The sequence below is a fragment of the Bremia lactucae genome (assembly GCF_004359215.1).
Source record: "Bremia lactucae strain SF5 chromosome Unknown BlacSF5_NotPlaced_11_SHOA01000003.1_306292bp, whole genome shotgun sequence".
In the NCBI taxonomy this organism is placed as follows: Eukaryota; Oomycota; class Peronosporomycetes; order Peronosporales; family Peronosporaceae; genus Bremia; species Bremia lactucae.
In genome coordinates, this window is record NW_027152023.1 from 148,393 (window position 1) to 166,836 (window position 18,444).

General features: G+C 44.7%; 3 protein-coding genes across 3 annotated transcripts; all 3 read right to left on the bottom strand.

Moving 5' to 3' along the window:
• Nucleotides 1–2,021: 2,021 nt before the first annotated feature.
• Nucleotides 2,022–3,119, bottom strand: CCR75_007976 (uncharacterized protein; the record flags this gene model as incomplete). Its single annotated transcript, XM_067966032.1, has 1 exon — nucleotides 2,022–3,119. One exon carries the CDS (start codon nucleotides 3,117–3,119, stop codon nucleotides 2,022–2,024), a length of 1,098 nt encoding a protein of 365 aa, XP_067822299.1.
• Nucleotides 3,120–3,481: 362 nt separating this feature from the next.
• CCR75_005774 (uncharacterized protein) lies at nucleotides 3,482–4,102 on the bottom strand (the record flags this gene model as incomplete). The annotated part of the gene is made up of 1 exon (XM_067963849.1): nucleotides 3,482–4,102. The coding sequence occupies one exon, from the start codon at nucleotides 4,100–4,102 to the stop codon at nucleotides 3,482–3,484; it is 621 nt and encodes a 206-aa protein (XP_067815951.1).
• A 1,614-nt stretch (nucleotides 4,103–5,716) lies between these two features.
• CCR75_005773 (uncharacterized protein) lies at nucleotides 5,717–6,475 on the bottom strand (the record flags this gene model as incomplete). Its single annotated transcript, XM_067963848.1, has 1 exon — nucleotides 5,717–6,475. The coding sequence occupies one exon, from the start codon at nucleotides 6,473–6,475 to the stop codon at nucleotides 5,717–5,719; it is 759 nt and encodes a 252-aa protein (XP_067815947.1).
• Nucleotides 6,476–18,444: the final 11,969 nt, after the last annotated feature.

Consider the following 18,444-nt stretch of genomic DNA (forward strand, 5'->3'; position numbering starts at 1 on the left):
CCCACTAGATGGCGCATCATGGAGCTCGTGAAGGGTCATCAGCTTGAGGTCTGTGTCATGAGGCACATAGATTCCCAAGGAATCACAAGGTGACAGCTGATGCCATAACAGGCCATCGATGAAGCTAAAGCGATTTACCTCAGCTTTCTCCTGCATTTTTTCGACCCCTCAGTGGTAGATGCGGACTCATGCGTCTCGCACGCTGGTTATTGCCATCGCTCTTCGGAAAGGGATTCCTCTTGCTGGGCGTCTTCGCCCCAGCAGGGGCCCAGGCATAGCAGCGCTCATATGACTGCGCTTGCCACATTTGTGACAGACAACGTCTGCATTGCCCAACTCCATGGAAGTGACACCTGTTCTCTCGGCCGACGGCTTATACCAAGCTATCGCCGAGGCACTGTTGTAAAATTTCTCCTCAACTAAGGCAATTTGGATTCCATCGTTGACGGCACCTTTCTAATAAGAGCCTGTCACGATGAGCCATGACGTATTCCGTTCATAAACTTGGGCACTTTTATGTGCTCCCCAATCGGACCTACGGTAATTGATCCCGACAGCTAGTGCATCTCCTGCACATGCTCTTGCATAGATCGCTTCGCCTGCCACGCCCCGAAAACGCGCACCTTATGCAACACCTCGTTGTTTGGTGGCTGGCACATGGCGCGAGTCTTTGTCTTATAATCGCCCATGAAGGGAACACCTTGAATACGCTATACCCGCCGAGTAAGCCCACTCTGAGGCTTTACCGCGCGGGTGCGACATGGAGTACGGCACCATCGGGCTGTCATCTTCGATTAGCTGCGACACACCGCATTGCTTTACTGCTAACAGCCGATGGATATCGTGCGCGCTGCAGTTCCATCGAACTTGGGCGGGTCCATCCGAATAAGCCTCGGCTGAGAGCGGAGAGCATCTTAACAGTCCTGTTGAAAGCCTCGCTTCGAGCCTGCTCTCGCCTTAGCTCATCCTGAGTCTGTGTGACAGACTCCGCCGTAGCATGGCTTTGTGCCTCGGACGCGACCCTTCGCTGTCCGAGCATGAGTGCGTCAAACTGCTCCAACTGAGTAACATGTTGCTCAGGAGACTACCCAAGACCCTGGCCATGGCTTGTTCCCTAAGTCCCTGCGCCGTCTGCTCAGCCAACTCCCGATGATGTTCGGAGGTGGGGGGAAATGAGTCCAATCGATATTGAGGCTCATCCTCACGTACACGCTCAAAGATGCGGGTCGTGGGAAGGATTTCAAGTTCCACCAAGTGTAGACGGGCGCTACTTAAAGCTGCCACGTACTACGCACGCACACACCTTCGACGATTTACCGCCTTCTCTCACGTGCAGTGAGGTTTGTGGTGGGCGCCTTAGCGACCTCACCCAACTCACGAAGTACACTGATAAAAGTGTCGTCACGGGAGCGGTAATCCGGCTCCTCGTGCAAACTTATCAAGTATATTGTAAGTTTAAGACTGATTTATATTTAATCGCATTAAATATAAATTTCTGTTATTACCTAGCATAAATGCCGTCTTTGTAGATAGACTAATATGTGCTGCGAGCGTATCGTTTTTGGGTATTTCGCATAGCGGATGACGCTAGGATGTACCAATGTGCATCACATACATAAGGGTGGGTCACATATATATGAAGCACACTTAAGTGGTAGGTTTTTTTTTTATTACTTCAATTAAGTACCTAGGAATTTAAGTTGAATATAACAATTCCAACGTAAATACTTCTTTATTATTTTCTCTTACAGAAATAATATTCATGTTTTAACGGTACACCCCGTTCCATTTCGTGCTAAACTGACGGCCCCGGGTCACTCGATGTTATGTAAGAGCTAATTCCTGTCTAGGACAGCGACTCAAAGAAGTAATTCACTATTCTTTCCAATCCTGGGTGCAGGTCCTAGTGCCGTGTCATCTTTTGTGCATTTGGGCATGTAAGTTCAGTGCTTAACAATTAATTCATTGTAAATGCCCACATAACGCGATAATCTTTTATCGATAAAGTCATCCAAGAATCTTTACTCGCTCTGTTGATTACAAGCTTCCGCAGTGAATCTCGTAACGTCCAAGGAGCTTTGAGCAATGACGTTCTCGAGACGCTTTTCAATATCGACGGTATGAAGCAAAATTCGCTGCATTAGAATCGCCGAGTCGCCATCTAATCCAGGAATCAGTGCCTGTAGATTCCGTTCGCCTTGCCACAATTGAATAACTCCCGCTTTCAGTGAATACCCTTGAGCATCGAGGTCATCGAGACCTGATCCGTGTTCAAAATGAGTTTTAATAGCTTGCTGTTGCTTGTCGTCGTCGTCAAGATATGGCACGACAGCAATAAGCTGCAACGTGTCGTCTAACTCATTCAGAACCTTTTCAATCGAATGATCTTCTGGTGCTTTACGATCCACGGGATTATAAGCCGGAGCTGAAGAATGCCGTTCTTCGCGCTTGGCCTCGTGACGGTCGTTCTCATGCGTTTCATCTTCCTTTTCAAAGCCTAAATTTGGATTCTCTACTGCGTGTTTACCTACACTTTTGCCCCAGCTTCCTTTGTCCCATTGAAAGACCTCAGGGAGCCCACAGTTGCTGAAAAATTGACCCAATGCCTCCTCTACCAACGTATTACATGCACCTCCCGTCGTGCGTAGTTGCAACTCGACTTCTTTAAATTCACCCTCGATAGGTGTTTTTAAAAAAAATGGAAGTTTTAAGGTCTTGGCTGGGGGAAATTGATTGTGTTTCTCAATGGCGTCCAGGATGCCCAAGAGCTCTTTGTACGATTCCTCATTTGCGCGCTGCTGCGTTGGATACTGTCCAAAGAGATCCGGATGCGTACGCAAATAGAGCTTGCGCAACGTTTCTTTAAGAATTGGCACCTTGACTCCTTTTTGGCTCTTGTTGACGCGTAATTTCTTCCGACGGAGCGTGCGTTCGCTGACTTTTGTTCGTACAAAACTAATGCTGCTGGTTCGGGTTGATAGGAATGGAGGGTCGATAGAGCAAGGCACGCGGTGCTTATGCATTTGTTGCCAGGGAATTGCTGTGCTTAAGCGTGTAGACGCGTGCATTTGGAAGCGAGAAACGATAAGCGTCTGACGAGCTAGTGCGACGAAGCCCATTACCACCGCTTTTCAGAGCCCTGAAGGCAAGAATGAATAAAATTATTTATCACTTTTTTTGAGAGCAAAATATGCGTTTTTCGTAATGAGCACAAATTCGGGTCATGCCTGAAATTACATGTTGCCCATTTTCTTGTGCATTTTACGGCGAGGTATTCTTACAATCGTTCTTTATTTCTAACATAAGATAAGGAGAATTTATCAATGGTGCAAGTATACGTACATCATTTATACGGGACTTAGACGTCTTGATTGCCTGTGTCGAATCAAAAGTTAAGAGCAAAAGCAAAGCACGCGGGCTCGACCAAGATCTCCGCAATACCTTGATGGTGTCGAGATGACTTCTTTTTTAACGGACAATCTCAAATGACCTGATTGTCTTCTTGCAACTCATCTTTGTCATCGGGATCAACTCCACCATTCGAGAGCATCTCACGCACTTTTCTCTCAATATTAAGCGTGTGGAGCAGGATACGCTGCAGAATCTGGGCCGAATCGGTATCCAATCCCTCAACAATCTTTGTAAGGTCGCGCTCACCCTTCCAAATCTTATGCGTCCCAGCTTTAATATTATACCCACGTTCATCAATCTCATCAAGACCACTGCCACTCTCAAAGTGTTGGCGCACTTCCCCATACTCCTCTTCATCCATCAGTGGCACAGCAGCAATAATTTCAAAAACTTCATTGAGCTCTTTCAGCAAGTTTTCAATCGAAGCATCTTCAATTGTCATTTCACTGTCGTCAAATGCTAGCGTAGGTTCAATTTCGTTCTCTTCTGGCAGGACCACACGCTCGCTCACCTTTGTTCGCAAAAAGCCTACTCGAGTCGATAGGATCGGAGACTCCATCGCACAGGGCAAGCGCTGCCACTTCGTTCGCTGCAAGAATTGCTCATTAGCTACAAGAGGACAAACGCGCATACGGGAATAGAGGAATCGAGAAGTGGCGCGTGCCTGACGAGCTACCGACATGAAGGCCATGACGCAAGGCGAAGAGTGTTGTTTTTATTGGTTTTGAGTCATTTCTTGTACAGCGTGATATTAGGTACGTAGTCCATTATTGCTTCAAAACTTTTTTTATTTTCAAGCTGACAAGCAATAGTAGCCGAAGATGCTTTTTTAGCCGCTTAATACTCCATAATAGCTCAAATTTAAAATTTAAAATAGTTTCTTACATCCTTGACAACCTCAAAATGGAAACTGCAAAAAAAAAGTAGCGTAAATAATACTGTACATACAGTACATCGTCTGATACAACCGTTTGCTCTTGAGGTCACGGGAGAGCTGTAACATGAGTTATTTAAATAGTGTCGGAAAACCTAAAGTGACCTCAGGCAATTTGCATACAAGGCCAATGCAAGTCTTTAACGCTACCAGTAGCTAGAAAGCCTGTTGCATGTGACAGAAAAACACGATCTAGAATATTTTCGTGCCTTACATAATAGCACTCCTCTGAATTATGCAATGCGGAGACCTCCAACACATTCATGAGCGCACATTGCAATGAAGTTCAGTCGCAAATAATAAACTGTTTTTGGGAATATGCGTCCAATATTGCGCAAAAGTTTGTTTCGCGAGGAACATGAAAGTTTGCAGCGATTGATCGAAGAGCATTTTTTTATTTGGTGATGAGCAAGCTAAGTGACTCCTACACGGCCCCGAAGACTTCGCAAAAAAAATTGCGTCTTAATACGGCAATGTGAAGAATGCGTCTTTTTACATGACAGGACGTCGACGCTGGCATACCTCTAAATCGTTAAGTTGCTTGCTAATCACTTTTGAGTACCGCGAGTTTTTACGTGTTTGTATAGAAGTCGGATGAAAACCTATTTGCGCTTAAAATATTAGAGGAAGGCACCTTGAATTCTCTTGGTAGAACCACCTTTTGCCATCACGGCCGGTCGGCTGCTTTTGTTTTGATACGGAAAACAGCCTGCATTTTCGTGGCTTATTGCAGTTAGGACGTCGACAGCTTGATTTAAACCTCGCATTAGCTTGAACGATATTGTGCTTTCCCTTGAAATTAATTAGCTATTTCTTACATCGCAGTGTTCTAGCCATTAATTTTTAGCATCACATTCCAGAATCTTAAGTTGTAATCGCGATAACTTTTTTTCTGTTTGAAAGTAATCGTTAAAAGGTATAACAACTCCCGCCAAACAAAATAATTGAAAATTGCTGCTGCAGTGCGAGGGAGCACCAGCGCAGACTACTCGTATAATTGTATACTCTAATAATAATCTAAAAGATTTGCATATCCATTCCAACGAAAGAAGACCTTCACGATTACAGTCTGTCAGAAAAAAATTAAAATCCGCCCGTGTCTAGCATTTTAAATACTGAAAATTCGGGATCTAATTACGCACCTTGTGATAGTCAAACCCAATAAGAGCTCTGCAGACCTAATTGGCCTGGCGTCGAATGAATAAGAAGTATCTCTGACATTTATTTTGTCTAGCTTGGTCCCGACGAACAAAAAAAAAAATAGTGCGTTTGATACACGCTGAATGATAGCTTTTAGATTTTTTTAATTATCTGAAACTTACTCAATTCAGCAAAAACTTGGACAAGACAAACGTAATTTAAACACTCAATTTAATCATGCTTGGTACCAGTGGTCGTGGCAAAACGCCTCTTTAGTCTTGGGAGCACAAGGCCACCTACGATAGCAACCACTATAAGCTGCATCGTCGTGGCGCTATCAATAATGTCTCCACGCGATCGTAGCTCGCGCAGAATAAGCCCAGCTTTGCAGCTCAGGAAATTGTACGGAACGAGCCCAAATAGCGGGCCTAACGTAAATTGGCCTAGCGGAATGGCCAAGTGGGGCGACGCCATGTTAATAAACCAATTGGGGGTGAATGGAAATACGCGCAGGAATATCATATTCAGCGCCATTTCGTCGCGATGTGCGTCCAATATACTTCTTAAGCGATCGAGTTTTTGCGGAAAAAAGTGCGTGACGACGCGGTAGCCAAAACGCCGCGAAAGGAGAAACATAAAGACCGATCCCAGTGTGTTGTTAGCCAAGCACAGAGGAAATCCCAGCGTCATCCCAAACAACGCGCCGCCCAATAGATTGAAAAATACGGTGCCCGGAATCGCAAATGTTTGCAGGTATAGATAGCAGCCCATGTGTGCGAGCAAAAGTGAACCTCGTTGGCGCTCGGAGAAGCTCTGAAGGGTCTTGCCTAGCTCTTGAGCTGCCTCGAGCGTTGTAGGCAGTCGAAGCGCGAGCCACTCGGTGTCTGTGAGCGTCGAGATTACCAGCGAGTGCAACATCACGCCTAATAGCGCCGTGGTGACTATGAAAACGACGCCCACGAGCTGAAGATCACGGCGCCAGTCCGACATCGTTGCTAAACTTTGTCGACTGCTGCGGATCCTGTTCAAGAAAGTGTTCGGAAGAACGGGGGGTAGGTTATTTTTTGGAAATTTTTATTTTGTTATTTGAATGGATTTTATTGCCAGATCGTTATTAATTAAAAAAAAGAATGCCAGTTAGCAAACAGTTTAACTAAGTAAAATTTTAGGAAAACATGATCCTTTGGCTGATGTATATTTGGTAAGGCTGTAGAGATAGAGTGCGGCAACCGATTCTAGTTTACAGATGGACAAAGGTCTAAGTCCTTCATACTAGCCATAGAAGGATATGAATATTAAAAATAACGACGACAAGAAACAGTCTCTAATTTGCTCTACACTGTTTAGTAAGTATACTTCGTTACGACGTAGTGCTAGCTAAGTAAAATAAACAGGTGTTCCTTGTACCGCACACTATCTCCGTCCCAGCGCGAGATTGTCAGGACCATTCAACTCGCTGAGCCCATGACCACTCATTTCGATTTATCTTTTATACCATTCCTTTTCTATTGATTCAAATTACATATGCGCCATAATAAAAACAAGTAAAAAGGTTGGCGCAATAAGGAGAGATGATACTTAGTAATAATTAGATTTAGGATAGGCGATCCTTAGAGGATGAGCCAAAAGTATCGGCTAGTAAAGCAAAAAAAATAATTCAGTCGTAATTTACCCTCATTCCTCACAAGTGGTACCACTTGTTGGTCTTCCGCTCGCTTCTTCGCCGTCCGCTCGCTTCTTCGCCGTCCGCTCGCTTCTTCGCCGTCCGCTCGCTTCTTCGCCGTCTACTCGCTTCTTCGCCGTCTGCTCGCTTCTTCGCCGTCCGCTCGCTTCTTTGCCGTCCGTTCGCGCTTCGCTGGATTGCACTGCGTTGGATTGCCCAGCACTACTTGTAGCGTAAGGGATTCCACTCGCAGCCAGTAACGTACTGCTTGTAGCGTGGGAATTTCCGCTCGCAGTCAACTGCTCCATTCCTTTGGAAGCGCTGCGTAGCAGTTTTGATTGTGTGGCTTCAGTATCCACTGTAACTCTAAGCGTCTGCCTGACAGATATAGTCGCTTAGTCTGTGTGAGGTTGGGACCGGCTTAACACGGTGAAACAGTTAATCCATCTGGAATAAGATTGAATCTCTTACCCATTACGCTTAATGGCTAAAGAAAGTCGTTGAGATTTATGAGCAAAAAGCTAAAAGCTAATAATCAGATTCCATACTACTGTAGTAAGGCTTTCCTCTTTGAGTACGGTGAAAAGTCTGCAAAGACTGCGAACGATTTGCCTGCGTCATTACAAAAGACCCGACGCATTACAAAAGGCCCGACGCATTGCAAAGATCTTAGCAAAGCAACTCACCAAGGAGAAAGGATGCCTGCCCAAGCAAGAGTCCACCTTATCAGCTCCGTTACACGAGGTATACGCGCTTTTAGAAGAAGCCGAGCGCACCATTTTTAAGGATCTTCGGTTCAACTTAAGAGCCTAGTCTTTTTATAGTTCCGAACACATTCTTCTTCCATTATGGGCAACCCTCAAACGCCGAGCTAATGCAGCAAATGATGCACATGCTACAGCAACAACAAGAGTTAATCAAAACATTCGCTAATTCCTAAAAGATAGGTGGGCTTAAGGTGGACGGGCTAAGGATGCCGACGTAAAGCGGAAAAAGCGAAGAGTCGGTTCGCCTTTATTACGCGCAAGTACAGCAATATTTTATTGCGCACGGTAAGAAGTGGAAAGAGGACGCAAAGGCTCCTCAAGTACTTGCCGTACTAGGAAGCTCATTGCGAGGACCAGCAGCACAATGGCTCTTGCTGCATCAAAAAAGAAATTCACTCAGCCGATGAGTTTTCTCTAGCAGTGAAAAAAAAACAATTCGTCTTTGCGGATCTGCAACAACGTCTTCGAGACGATCTGCATCGGCTGAGACAAGCCAATTGCAAAGGCTTAACGGACTACATTGCGAAATCTCGACACATTATTTCGCAAGTTGAGGACATGACTCGAGTTGACATTTCATCTATTTTCAACGAGGGTTTAAAGCAAGAACTCAAGAAGAAGTTCAATATCGACGGGGAAACGCACTGTAGGATGCTATTACTGTGGCGCTCGATTTTGAACGCACACATTCGGGTGTTTATCATCACCACAACGCTACAAAACCTCGTCCTGGTCCACAAAATGTGGCCAGAGAATTAAACAAGAAGCCAGAGCCGATGGAAATCGGCAATGCTCGGCCATTTAATAGGTCTTCTTGCGTCCATAATCGACGTCGAAATAAACGAAAGTGTGCATACTGCAAAATACTGGGGCACACGATTCAGCAGTGTTACAAGCGCAGGAACCAGCAAAATAATCGCGGCAACGGATATCGTCGCGATCGTGCGAACGCCAACTATTTCGTGAATGAGTCAGTTAAAGAAGAAACCATCGCGACTGCGTCAAACGAAGCTATCACCACACTATGTGAAGCTGACTTTGCTTCCTTCACGGGAAAAGATTTGATCATCTAAAAGGGTCATCTTGACGATCGTGCTGTCAATATGATACTCGATTCTGGCGCCACATGCAATGGGGTGAAGCCGAGTTTGCTGCAATGCGTCATGTCCTGAAATGGCTTTCAAGTCACTCGTTTCGAAGGCACTAATAACACCAAAAATAAGTGAAGAAAGGAGTCGCCAATAGCCCATTTGATGATAATCGAATTTCTGACGTTCCGGTCATTGAGTGGCCAATGAGCAATTGCCATGATGTAATTCCGGGTAAGCCCTGGTGTGCTGCGCACGAGCCAATCATTAATTGACGTACTCATCAAGTTTCGTTCAAAAGTGGTGACATACCATATGATGAGGTTGTGAATCGGTCATTATTCCTCTGCTGACTTCTTAAGGAAATTGAAGACATCACAATTTGAAGAAGTCTATCGTGTCAAAATTTATCAAGAGTCGGAATTTACAAAACCTCGTGAAAACGATTGAAGGCTTTACTCGATTCCTATAAAGATGTATTCCCAGAAAAGTTACCGAATTCATTGCCTCCTCATCGGTCGGTGGAGTTTGGTATCAATATACAGCCCGGTGTGCAACCGAGTAATCGTTCGCCATTTCGACTTTCACAAGCTGAACAAAAGGCTTTACAGAAGTTCGTCGATGAGAACCTTTCATGCGGATAGATCGAGCTTTCAGACTCGCTTTGGGTATCAAACATCTTCGGCATTCCTTAAAATGACCCAACGATCGGTACGAGGTGTATCTCGTTCGGAATGGATTCGATCCGGAAACGCGAACATTTTGCTCAGTTGGGTGATTGGCTTTCGTTACGTCAACTCAACGTCAGTCGTCCCTAAAATACCTTTGCCGCGAATCGATAAATTATTCGATAAGATGTATGGTATGAGCTACTTCACAGTCATTGACTTAGCTCAAGGGTACCATCAGAGGCATATTCATCCGGATAGCAAAACGTACACTGCGTTTCGTAAATCAAATGAGACATATCAGTGGTGCGTTGCGCCGATGGGCCTTGCTGGAATGCCTCGCATTTCGTCGCGCTTGATGCGTGTTCTTTTTGAAAAGTTCTCATTCGTTGTTGTATATTTGGATGGTACATGCATCTTTTCCGTCTCAAAAAAAGGTACTTCTGAAAATTCTAAATTATCTGAACATTCATAACCCTGACACCATTGGCTATTAATTACTTTTAATGTAATACTGGGGTCAATTATTTCATGCTATCGTGTTCGACGTCTTACGCAAGTGAATACTCTTCGCTCACATTGGTAAGTGCAAGTTCGCGCGTCAAGAGGTCAGCTTTTTGGGGCACGCTGTTTCTGGTGACGGATTATTTATCGAAAACAAAGGCGGAAGCAATCGCGAAGTGGCCTTCACTTACCTCTGTAAAGGAATCGCAAAGTTTTCTTGGTCTTGCTTGTTATTATCGCCGCTTTATTCATCAGTTTGCGCAAATAGTTCTGCCGTTGAGCCATCTCGTTAGGAAAGATTTTTCATGGGTCTTGAATGCAGAACAAGAGGATTTGCTCGTAAGGCTGAAGTCTGCCTTACAAGCTGCACCTGTGCTGACTTTGCCTAACTCTTCACGCCCGTTTGTTCTCACTACGGATGCATCGGGGTCGTGCATTGGTGGCGACTTATCGCAATTTATCAATAGACATGACCATCCAGTAGCGTTTTACTCAAAGAAACTTGGAATCCGTGAGATTAGTTGGCCTGCTCGTGAGAAGGATCTATTTGCAATAAAAGAGGGGTTAGAAAAATGGGCAATAGCGCCTGCTCTTGGCTTCTTCATCATCCGTCAGTCTCGCCGAAGTTGGCTCGATACTTGACCACCTTCGCTCAATACGCGTTTACTATACACCACATTAATGGTGCTTTAAACGTTGTAGCTGATGCGCTTTCGCGCCGGCCTGATGATTCTGTCGTGGACAATATCCGCTTTCATAAGTGCGATTTTCTAGTTGCCAACAACGAGGTACACGTTTACTTTGTTCGCCCTCGGTGCCAACTCTGCCCCGGGAGGAAGCTGAGACTCTGCAAGTTGCTGCCTTAATGACAGTGTCGTATGGCGAGTTGTCAACAGAAGTTCGTAAGCTACTTCAATAAGGCTTTGCCAGAATTGCCTAAAGAAGCATGGAAAAGCTCCGAAACAAGTTTATTGATTGTGAAGCAAGAGAAATTGTTGTTTTTGCGCACATTAAACGTCTTTGCGTGCTCAACAACAACCGCTTGCGAACGAATGTAATATCGAAATATGATAATTCGGCAATAGCTGCTCTGCCGGGCAATCGCAGAACATTCTTGCGAGTTGCTCAGTGGTATTACCGGAAATCGTTGCAGAGAAACGTCAAGGAATATGTCAAAACTTGGGAAACCTGCGCACGTCGGAAACATGATAATTAACAAAAAAACAACGTATTACTTATGCCAATTCCAATACCGGATGCTTGCTGGCAAGTGGTATCAATGGACTTTATAAGAGGGCTTCCTGTTTCCAATGGATTTGCCATCCTAACTGTTGTCGATAAGTTTTCCAAACGCACGAAGTATGCAGCAGTGCACGATAAGGACGATGCATGCACCACAGCAAAAGTATTTTTTGATGCTGTCATTCGACACCATGGTATTCCCGCAGTTAATATCAGTGACCGAGATAGCAAGTTCACGTCCATGTTTTCGAAGTCATTGATGACGATCATCGGTGTTCGTCTAAGTATTACAACCGCTTATCGGGCTTAAGCCGATGGACAGACCGAGCGCCAGAACCTTGTGGTAGAAGACGCACTCAATCGCATAGCATCTTACCATGGCACTGACAGGACCGAACACTTGGGAAGCATAGAGTATGCGTCTATACTGGTTCGTGCATCTACTGGATACTCTTCCTTTGAAATAGATACGGGAAGAAGGGAACGCTCTGCATGGCAAAAGTCACTGGGCTGGACTAGTCAACCAAAGGATATTGACGTTTACGCAAAAGAGTTTATCGAAGTACGAGCAAATATCATCGATCAGGCTCGCAGAAATCTGTTGATAGCACAAGCTTCGCAAAAGCAATATTACGATCAAAAGCGCCGAATAAATCAGGTCGAATTCAAAGTTGGAGATCTACTTATACTTGATACTCGCAAAATATCGTTTAAACACGCTGCGAAAAATATGGGACACCAAGAGCCAAGATTGCGGCAAGAAAGGTGGAACCATTCGAAACTATCAAAATGTTTAATTCTAATGTGGCAAGCTTGAGTTACCACAAACTATGAATAGGATTATTCCAACCTTTAATGTTGATGTTCTATCAAGTATGAACCGACACCGGAAAGGTTTCGAAGTCGCCCGATACCGAAAGCATCACAATTCGTGGATAATGGCACAGCGGATCATTTTCAAGTTATTGAACGTCTGTTGAAGAAAGCCAACTCAATCGCTAACCATACTGGCTCGTACAATGGCATGGCGAAACTAAGGAAGAAGCAAGCTAAGAAAAAGAGAAAAATATTCGCCATGTCTCCCACTGGAAGGACCTCGTCGCCGACTTCAATCAGCGTCAACGAGAGATCAAATCGGGGAGGATGTCAGGACCAGTTAACTCGCTAAGCCCTTGGCCACTCATTTCGATTCATCTATTGAACCATTCATTTTCTTTAATTCAAATTTACATATGCGCCATAATTAAAACAAGTATAAGGTTTGCGCAATTAGGAGATATGATACTTCGTAAGAATTAGATTTAGGATAGGCGATACCTTAAGGAGTGAACCAAAAGTATCGGTTAGTAAAACTAAATTAATTCAGTCGTAATTTACCCCCATTCCACACAAGAGGTCCCGGCGCCATTCCGATAACGTTGTAAACATTGTCGACTGCTGCGGGTCCATTTTAAGAAAGTGATCGGAAGAACGTAGGGTAGTTATGTTTTGAATATTTTATATAGTTATTTAAATTGAATTTTATTGCCAGGTCGTTATTAAAATTAAGAAAGAATGCCAGTTGGTATACAATTTAACTAAGTAAAATTTTAGGGAAGTATGATCCTTTGGCTGATGTATATTTGGTAAGGCTGTAAAGATCGAGTGCGGCAACCGATTCTAGTTTACATTTGGATAAAGGTCTACGTGGCTCGGAGCCTACCGCCATAATAGCCATAGAAGGATATCAATATTAAAAATAATGACGACAAGAAACAGTTTCTTATTGCTCTACATTGTTTAGTAAGTATACTTAGTTACGACGTAGAGCTAGCTAAGTAAAATAAACAGGTGTTCCTTGTGCTGCACACTATCTCCGTTCCAGCGCGAGATTCATTTGCGACGTTTGAGGTAATTCCCCCCGATTAAAATACACTTATTATGAGTACTGCGTAAGATGCATGGTAAGTTGTTCCTGAGCGAATCCGTCACATGTTTACGCAGGGCATCCCAGTGAAAAGCGCTCAGTTAGAGGCATGTCGATGAGAATGCTCTTGATTAAAGCCTACACTAAGATCAACGTGCCGGCTCAGGCTGATTTACTGATGCCTGAATTGAATCCTATCATCGGTTTAATTAAATTCGTCGGATAGGAAGATCAATGAAAATCTTCGCATCTGGTTCGCGAGGCGAAAATGACCAAATCGACCACCCTTACAATGAAGCTTCAATTTTAGCCCACGCAATCTTCATTTTAGAGGTCGAGCAAAATCTCGAGCATACACTCGCTGCAGCATATTTTTATAGCGGAACATCGTAGGAAGATGCAGGTATCATGTAGGCCTTCGCTGTCTACTGATAGTCGTTCACACTATCGCTACATTTAGGTAAGCGTCAGCTGTTGGCGTATGCATAAAAATTTACGCTCGCTCATACCAAGCTTGCTCCTGATCTGGTAATCGACAATATCAAAGCCGAGTCTAAGAATGTGCCCGGCTTGGTCCCGCTATTTCGAGTACAGCTAATTATACATGCGGAGGCTGCCTATTTGGCGTTGCTAAAAGAGAACGCGCACCGAAAGGCCTTATGCCATTAGTATATTGGCCGCCTATGTCATAACAATTTAAAAAACGTGCCTAGAGTGTAACGGGCTAAAGTTGCCCGAATGTAACACAGTTCCCGTTAAGTACACTTGGTGTACTTAAGGGGATGGTCAATTACTAAATTATAGTAACTAGACCCAGCACTCGGGTGTGGTGCACATTTGTGACCAACCCTTGTGTATGTGATGCACATCGGTGCATTCACATTACGAGGGATGACGCCTAGCGTCATCCGTTACGCGAGGTATCTAGAAAGATACGCTCGCAATACATATTGTTATCTATAGAGATGACATTTCGATTGGTAAAAATAGGTACTTGTATTTAATATGATTAAAAATATAAACCAGTCTGAAAACTACATCCTGCTTGGTAAGTGCGCACGAGGAGCCGGATTACCGCTCCCGTGACGACAGTTAACCGGAGTACTTAGTGCGTTGGGTGAGGTCGCTTGCGCGCCCACACAACTACCTCACTGCGCGCAAGAGAAGCTGGTTAAACCGCTTCCTCGCTGTGCTAGGGTGTGTGTCTAAGTAGAGCGTGGCCGCATTACGACGTGCCCGCCTACATATAGAGCTCAGCAATGTGTCCAACAAATGGTGCTGGTCGAATGTAAGGCTCCGTATCGCTTGGAGGTCGAAACCTCAATACCGAACAAAATGGTGTTAATGTTAGACATAAGGAATACCAACAAATGTTGACGTTGCATTTCATGCGCAATCAGGGACGCGGTTGTGCCTGTCTACGCGCGCTCGCCCAAATGGACGTGTTTTTGACTGCCTCTGTAATGAGGCACACATTGGTTGGAAAGCCGTTGTTGTGGTACATTTACTATGTGGGTAAAATACCCTTTATTTTACTTTAAAATAGTTGATTATCAAAATCCCATTGTATTATGGGTAACAAATGTGGTCGCCGCCAGATCTTTATCTGGCGACCAAAATTTATCTTAAAATTAGGTACGGTAAGGTCTAAAGATTTAATTAATTAAAAAAGTTGAGTTCCCCTTTTGTTCTTAAAGCGTCTAGTGTCTTTTTAAGGCTTGCGCATTGATCTGTGACAGATAGAAGCCTTTCTGAGATACATTGGTTCTACGAACCCCTGAACCCTTGAACTAGGATTCATTAAGCTCTAATAGCTTGTACGAATTCCTAAGTTGTTAAACCCAATAGTTCTATTGAACGAAGAGGCTCTCTGAGGCTAAAATTCTTTCTCTGACTTAAGGGACGAGGTAGCTCCGCTACACTCGGTAGCACTCGTAGTCAATCTACGCCTGAGTCTTTACAAAACTAATCCATCACGAAAATGGAAGAGGTTCCAGAGTTGTCAGAAGCGCAACGCGCCGCTTATGACAAGCCTAAAACCTTATTCGAGCTTGAACGCGTGGAATTTATTATTTCCCAGGAACCAGAGGTCCTAAATGCAAGGCTTGAAGCCTTCATGCGGAACGAAACCTCCCTGGTCGGTCAGGTAGGACCACTTTGCGGCTTCTATGCCAACTCGGTATATCTCTGTACCTGACTCAGAGCCGAGGGCTCGCCCTCTAAATGTAAATGTGAAGACATTTGAGGGAAAAGAGGGAGAAAATCTCCCTTTTTGGATTGAGCAGATGGAAATGTCCATTGATTCCGCCTTGTTCTTAACAGAACGGCAAAAGGTGGCTATGGTTATTTCCAAACTTGGAGGTAGAGCGGGCACTATCGTGCAGCACGTCCATAAATGACGCTTTTCCCTCATGGGATTCGCTGAAACAGCAAATGACCAGCATGTTTGCACCGCCTGATCAGGCTTTTCGCATGCGAGCACGGCTCCTAGCGACTCGACAGGGTAAAAGAACCCTAGGAGACTTTGTCCAGGAGTTGAGATTTCTCATTGCATCTACGCATCAAGACCCGGTGCAAGAAGCAATTGTAGGAACCATCTTTATGGGGGGTCTCAATGAAGGCGCGTTGCCCGGACGGAATTAATCCGATCTCATCCTGCTACTTATGAAGAGGCAGTTGCCATAGCGCTACGCACCGAGTTCGACTTTAAGTCTGCTCGCGTTAGCACGCCTATTTACCAAACAAGCTCTTCGAGCACATGGGTACCATCTAATAGACCGGAACCCATGGATCTAAGCCTTGTTGAGGAAGGAGAAGAGGCACTTCAAGCTGTGGAACAGCATGAAATCATTAGATGTTTTATGTGCGGAAGCAAGAAAAATTTACGTCTGGCCTGTCCCCAACTAAATACTCGTTAAGCTCGAACGAGCACCAATTCCGACATATACCAGAAATCTGGTACGGTGCGAAAAACGTCGGTACCCAGTAACCGGGGAAGACCTAGGCTCTATTAAAACTCTCGGAGGTGAGAGTAGACATGACCTAACCCCAATTAGCTCTTTGCGTAATGGCACGGGACGTGAGTACAAGCCTGGCTTGTTAGTCGCTCAAGCGACTGTGAATGGACTTTGATAAGCCATGGTCAGTTTTAATTTGCTCAGGAGCGTCTTGCAATTATGCTCGACGTCTTTGATTGTAAGAAGTCAACAATACGTTTAGGACTTAAAGCGCATGAAAGTAATTCAATCACTGTTCGCGTAGCGACTGGGGCTCGTGTCACTCTTCCTAGAGTTCCTTTGAACTTACGCATAAAGTTTCTTGGCTTTGACAGTATGCAACGTGGTCTCGTCCTTGATTGGATTCGAGATATGATCTCATCCTTGGTATGGCCTGGCTTGAACGCCAAGAGCCATGGATCGATTGAAGGTCTAAAACCTTAAGCGTCACACGCAATGTTCCTAGCAAAGTTTCGAAGAGTAATGAGCCCACCTTTGCTAGGCAACAAGAAACGCTATTGGTGCGAATGACTGACTAAATCTGTCAGTGGGTTAGACATTGGAATGTCTAAGTTAATAAACCCAATGTTGAAAACATTAAGTTTGAGCCCGCAACAGAATTAAGTGGAACGGCACGTATTCCGTCGAGTGACACTCGTTGTAAAAACGCCTCAATGAATGCTGAAAGCTGTTGGCCTTAGACCGAGTCATCAAGGGTGTAATATCCCTGAGAAACGTGGAGTGGCAAGTCTAAGTCCACCGAGTTTGTTCGGCCGAGGTGGCACCATACTGAGTGTCAGCAGTGACACTATTGGCGGTTCGCTAGGGCATTTCGTGTCAAACTCTTCTAATGCACGTGAAGTGACATGTGGACAAGGAAGCTGAGTTTTCTAACTCCTTGTCGGATGTCGAAGTAGACACCAGCTCTGGTATAGATCTTATACAGGCTGAAAATTTGAAGACGTGAATGTGCCGGCCTCTAAGAGGCGTATTGTCTCTACTCCAAGGCAGGCGAGATGCAAAGTATCTATACCCTCACAAAGTGATACGAGTAAGGAATAGAATATGCTTGTAAATGGTGTAACCGGTAAAATCGAGGGCGAATTGAGCCTTGCGGCAATCCCTTCGTAACATGCTCTTCTGGAGAAAGACAAAATGTCTAGTGATGAGTGCGGTCGAGCCTTAAAGGCTGGCGGCTTCTTGAGACGGTGGTCAGTCGACCAACGATTAAGTTAAACTCATCGTCACTTCTGGACGAAGTTGTCCTGGATGACACAGAAGCTGCACTTAGTGCGCGGAGTGGATCATCAATCCTTAAAGATCCGCAGATCCATTTTATTCCTTGATTAAGAATTTTAAGATGTGATCTGTCAAATATACCATCTGTTTACCCCCGGATAGAGGTGTCCGTCATGAAATTGACTTAATCCCTGGAAACAAATACTCTGTCACACGACAGTGGCCTTTACCAAGGAAACAGTGTGACAACATTGACAATTTTTCCGAGCTAGGCACGAGGCTGGAATGGTACGACAAAGCAAATCTCCCCGTTCGACACCGACATTTTGAGTCAGAAAGCCAAATGGCAAATGGCACATTGTACTGCTTATAATAAGCTTTTCTTATGCTGTCACTATACCTGCACAAACCCCCATTCCTAGAAAGGATGTTCTCCAGAACATTGTGGTGGGATGTACAATGTACAGTGCACTTGACGTAGTCGATGGTTATTACCAACTGCTCATGCGAGCTAGCGATATTTCGCTTACAGCGCAACTCAGGCAGTATGCCATGGGAGTGGTTGGTTATGCAACAAGGGATTTCCAACGCCCCGGCGACATTTAATCGTCTAGTGACGCAACTGTTCCGCCCTCATTGAGGTTATGCACAGACTTATTTTGATGAATTTTTTGTCCATAGTCGTGCGGGGCAGGGTCGGTAGGATGTGAAAAATTATATAGACCATTTCGAGTAGTGCTCGAGTGTATGCGCACAGATAAATTGTATGCTAATGCATCTAAATGCATTTTTGGTCACACGGCCAGGACGTCGGAGGAGCTCGCTGCTCGCGATATTCTTCATGAGCAATACCTTACGCCAAAGGAAATGACGCGAAGAATCTAAC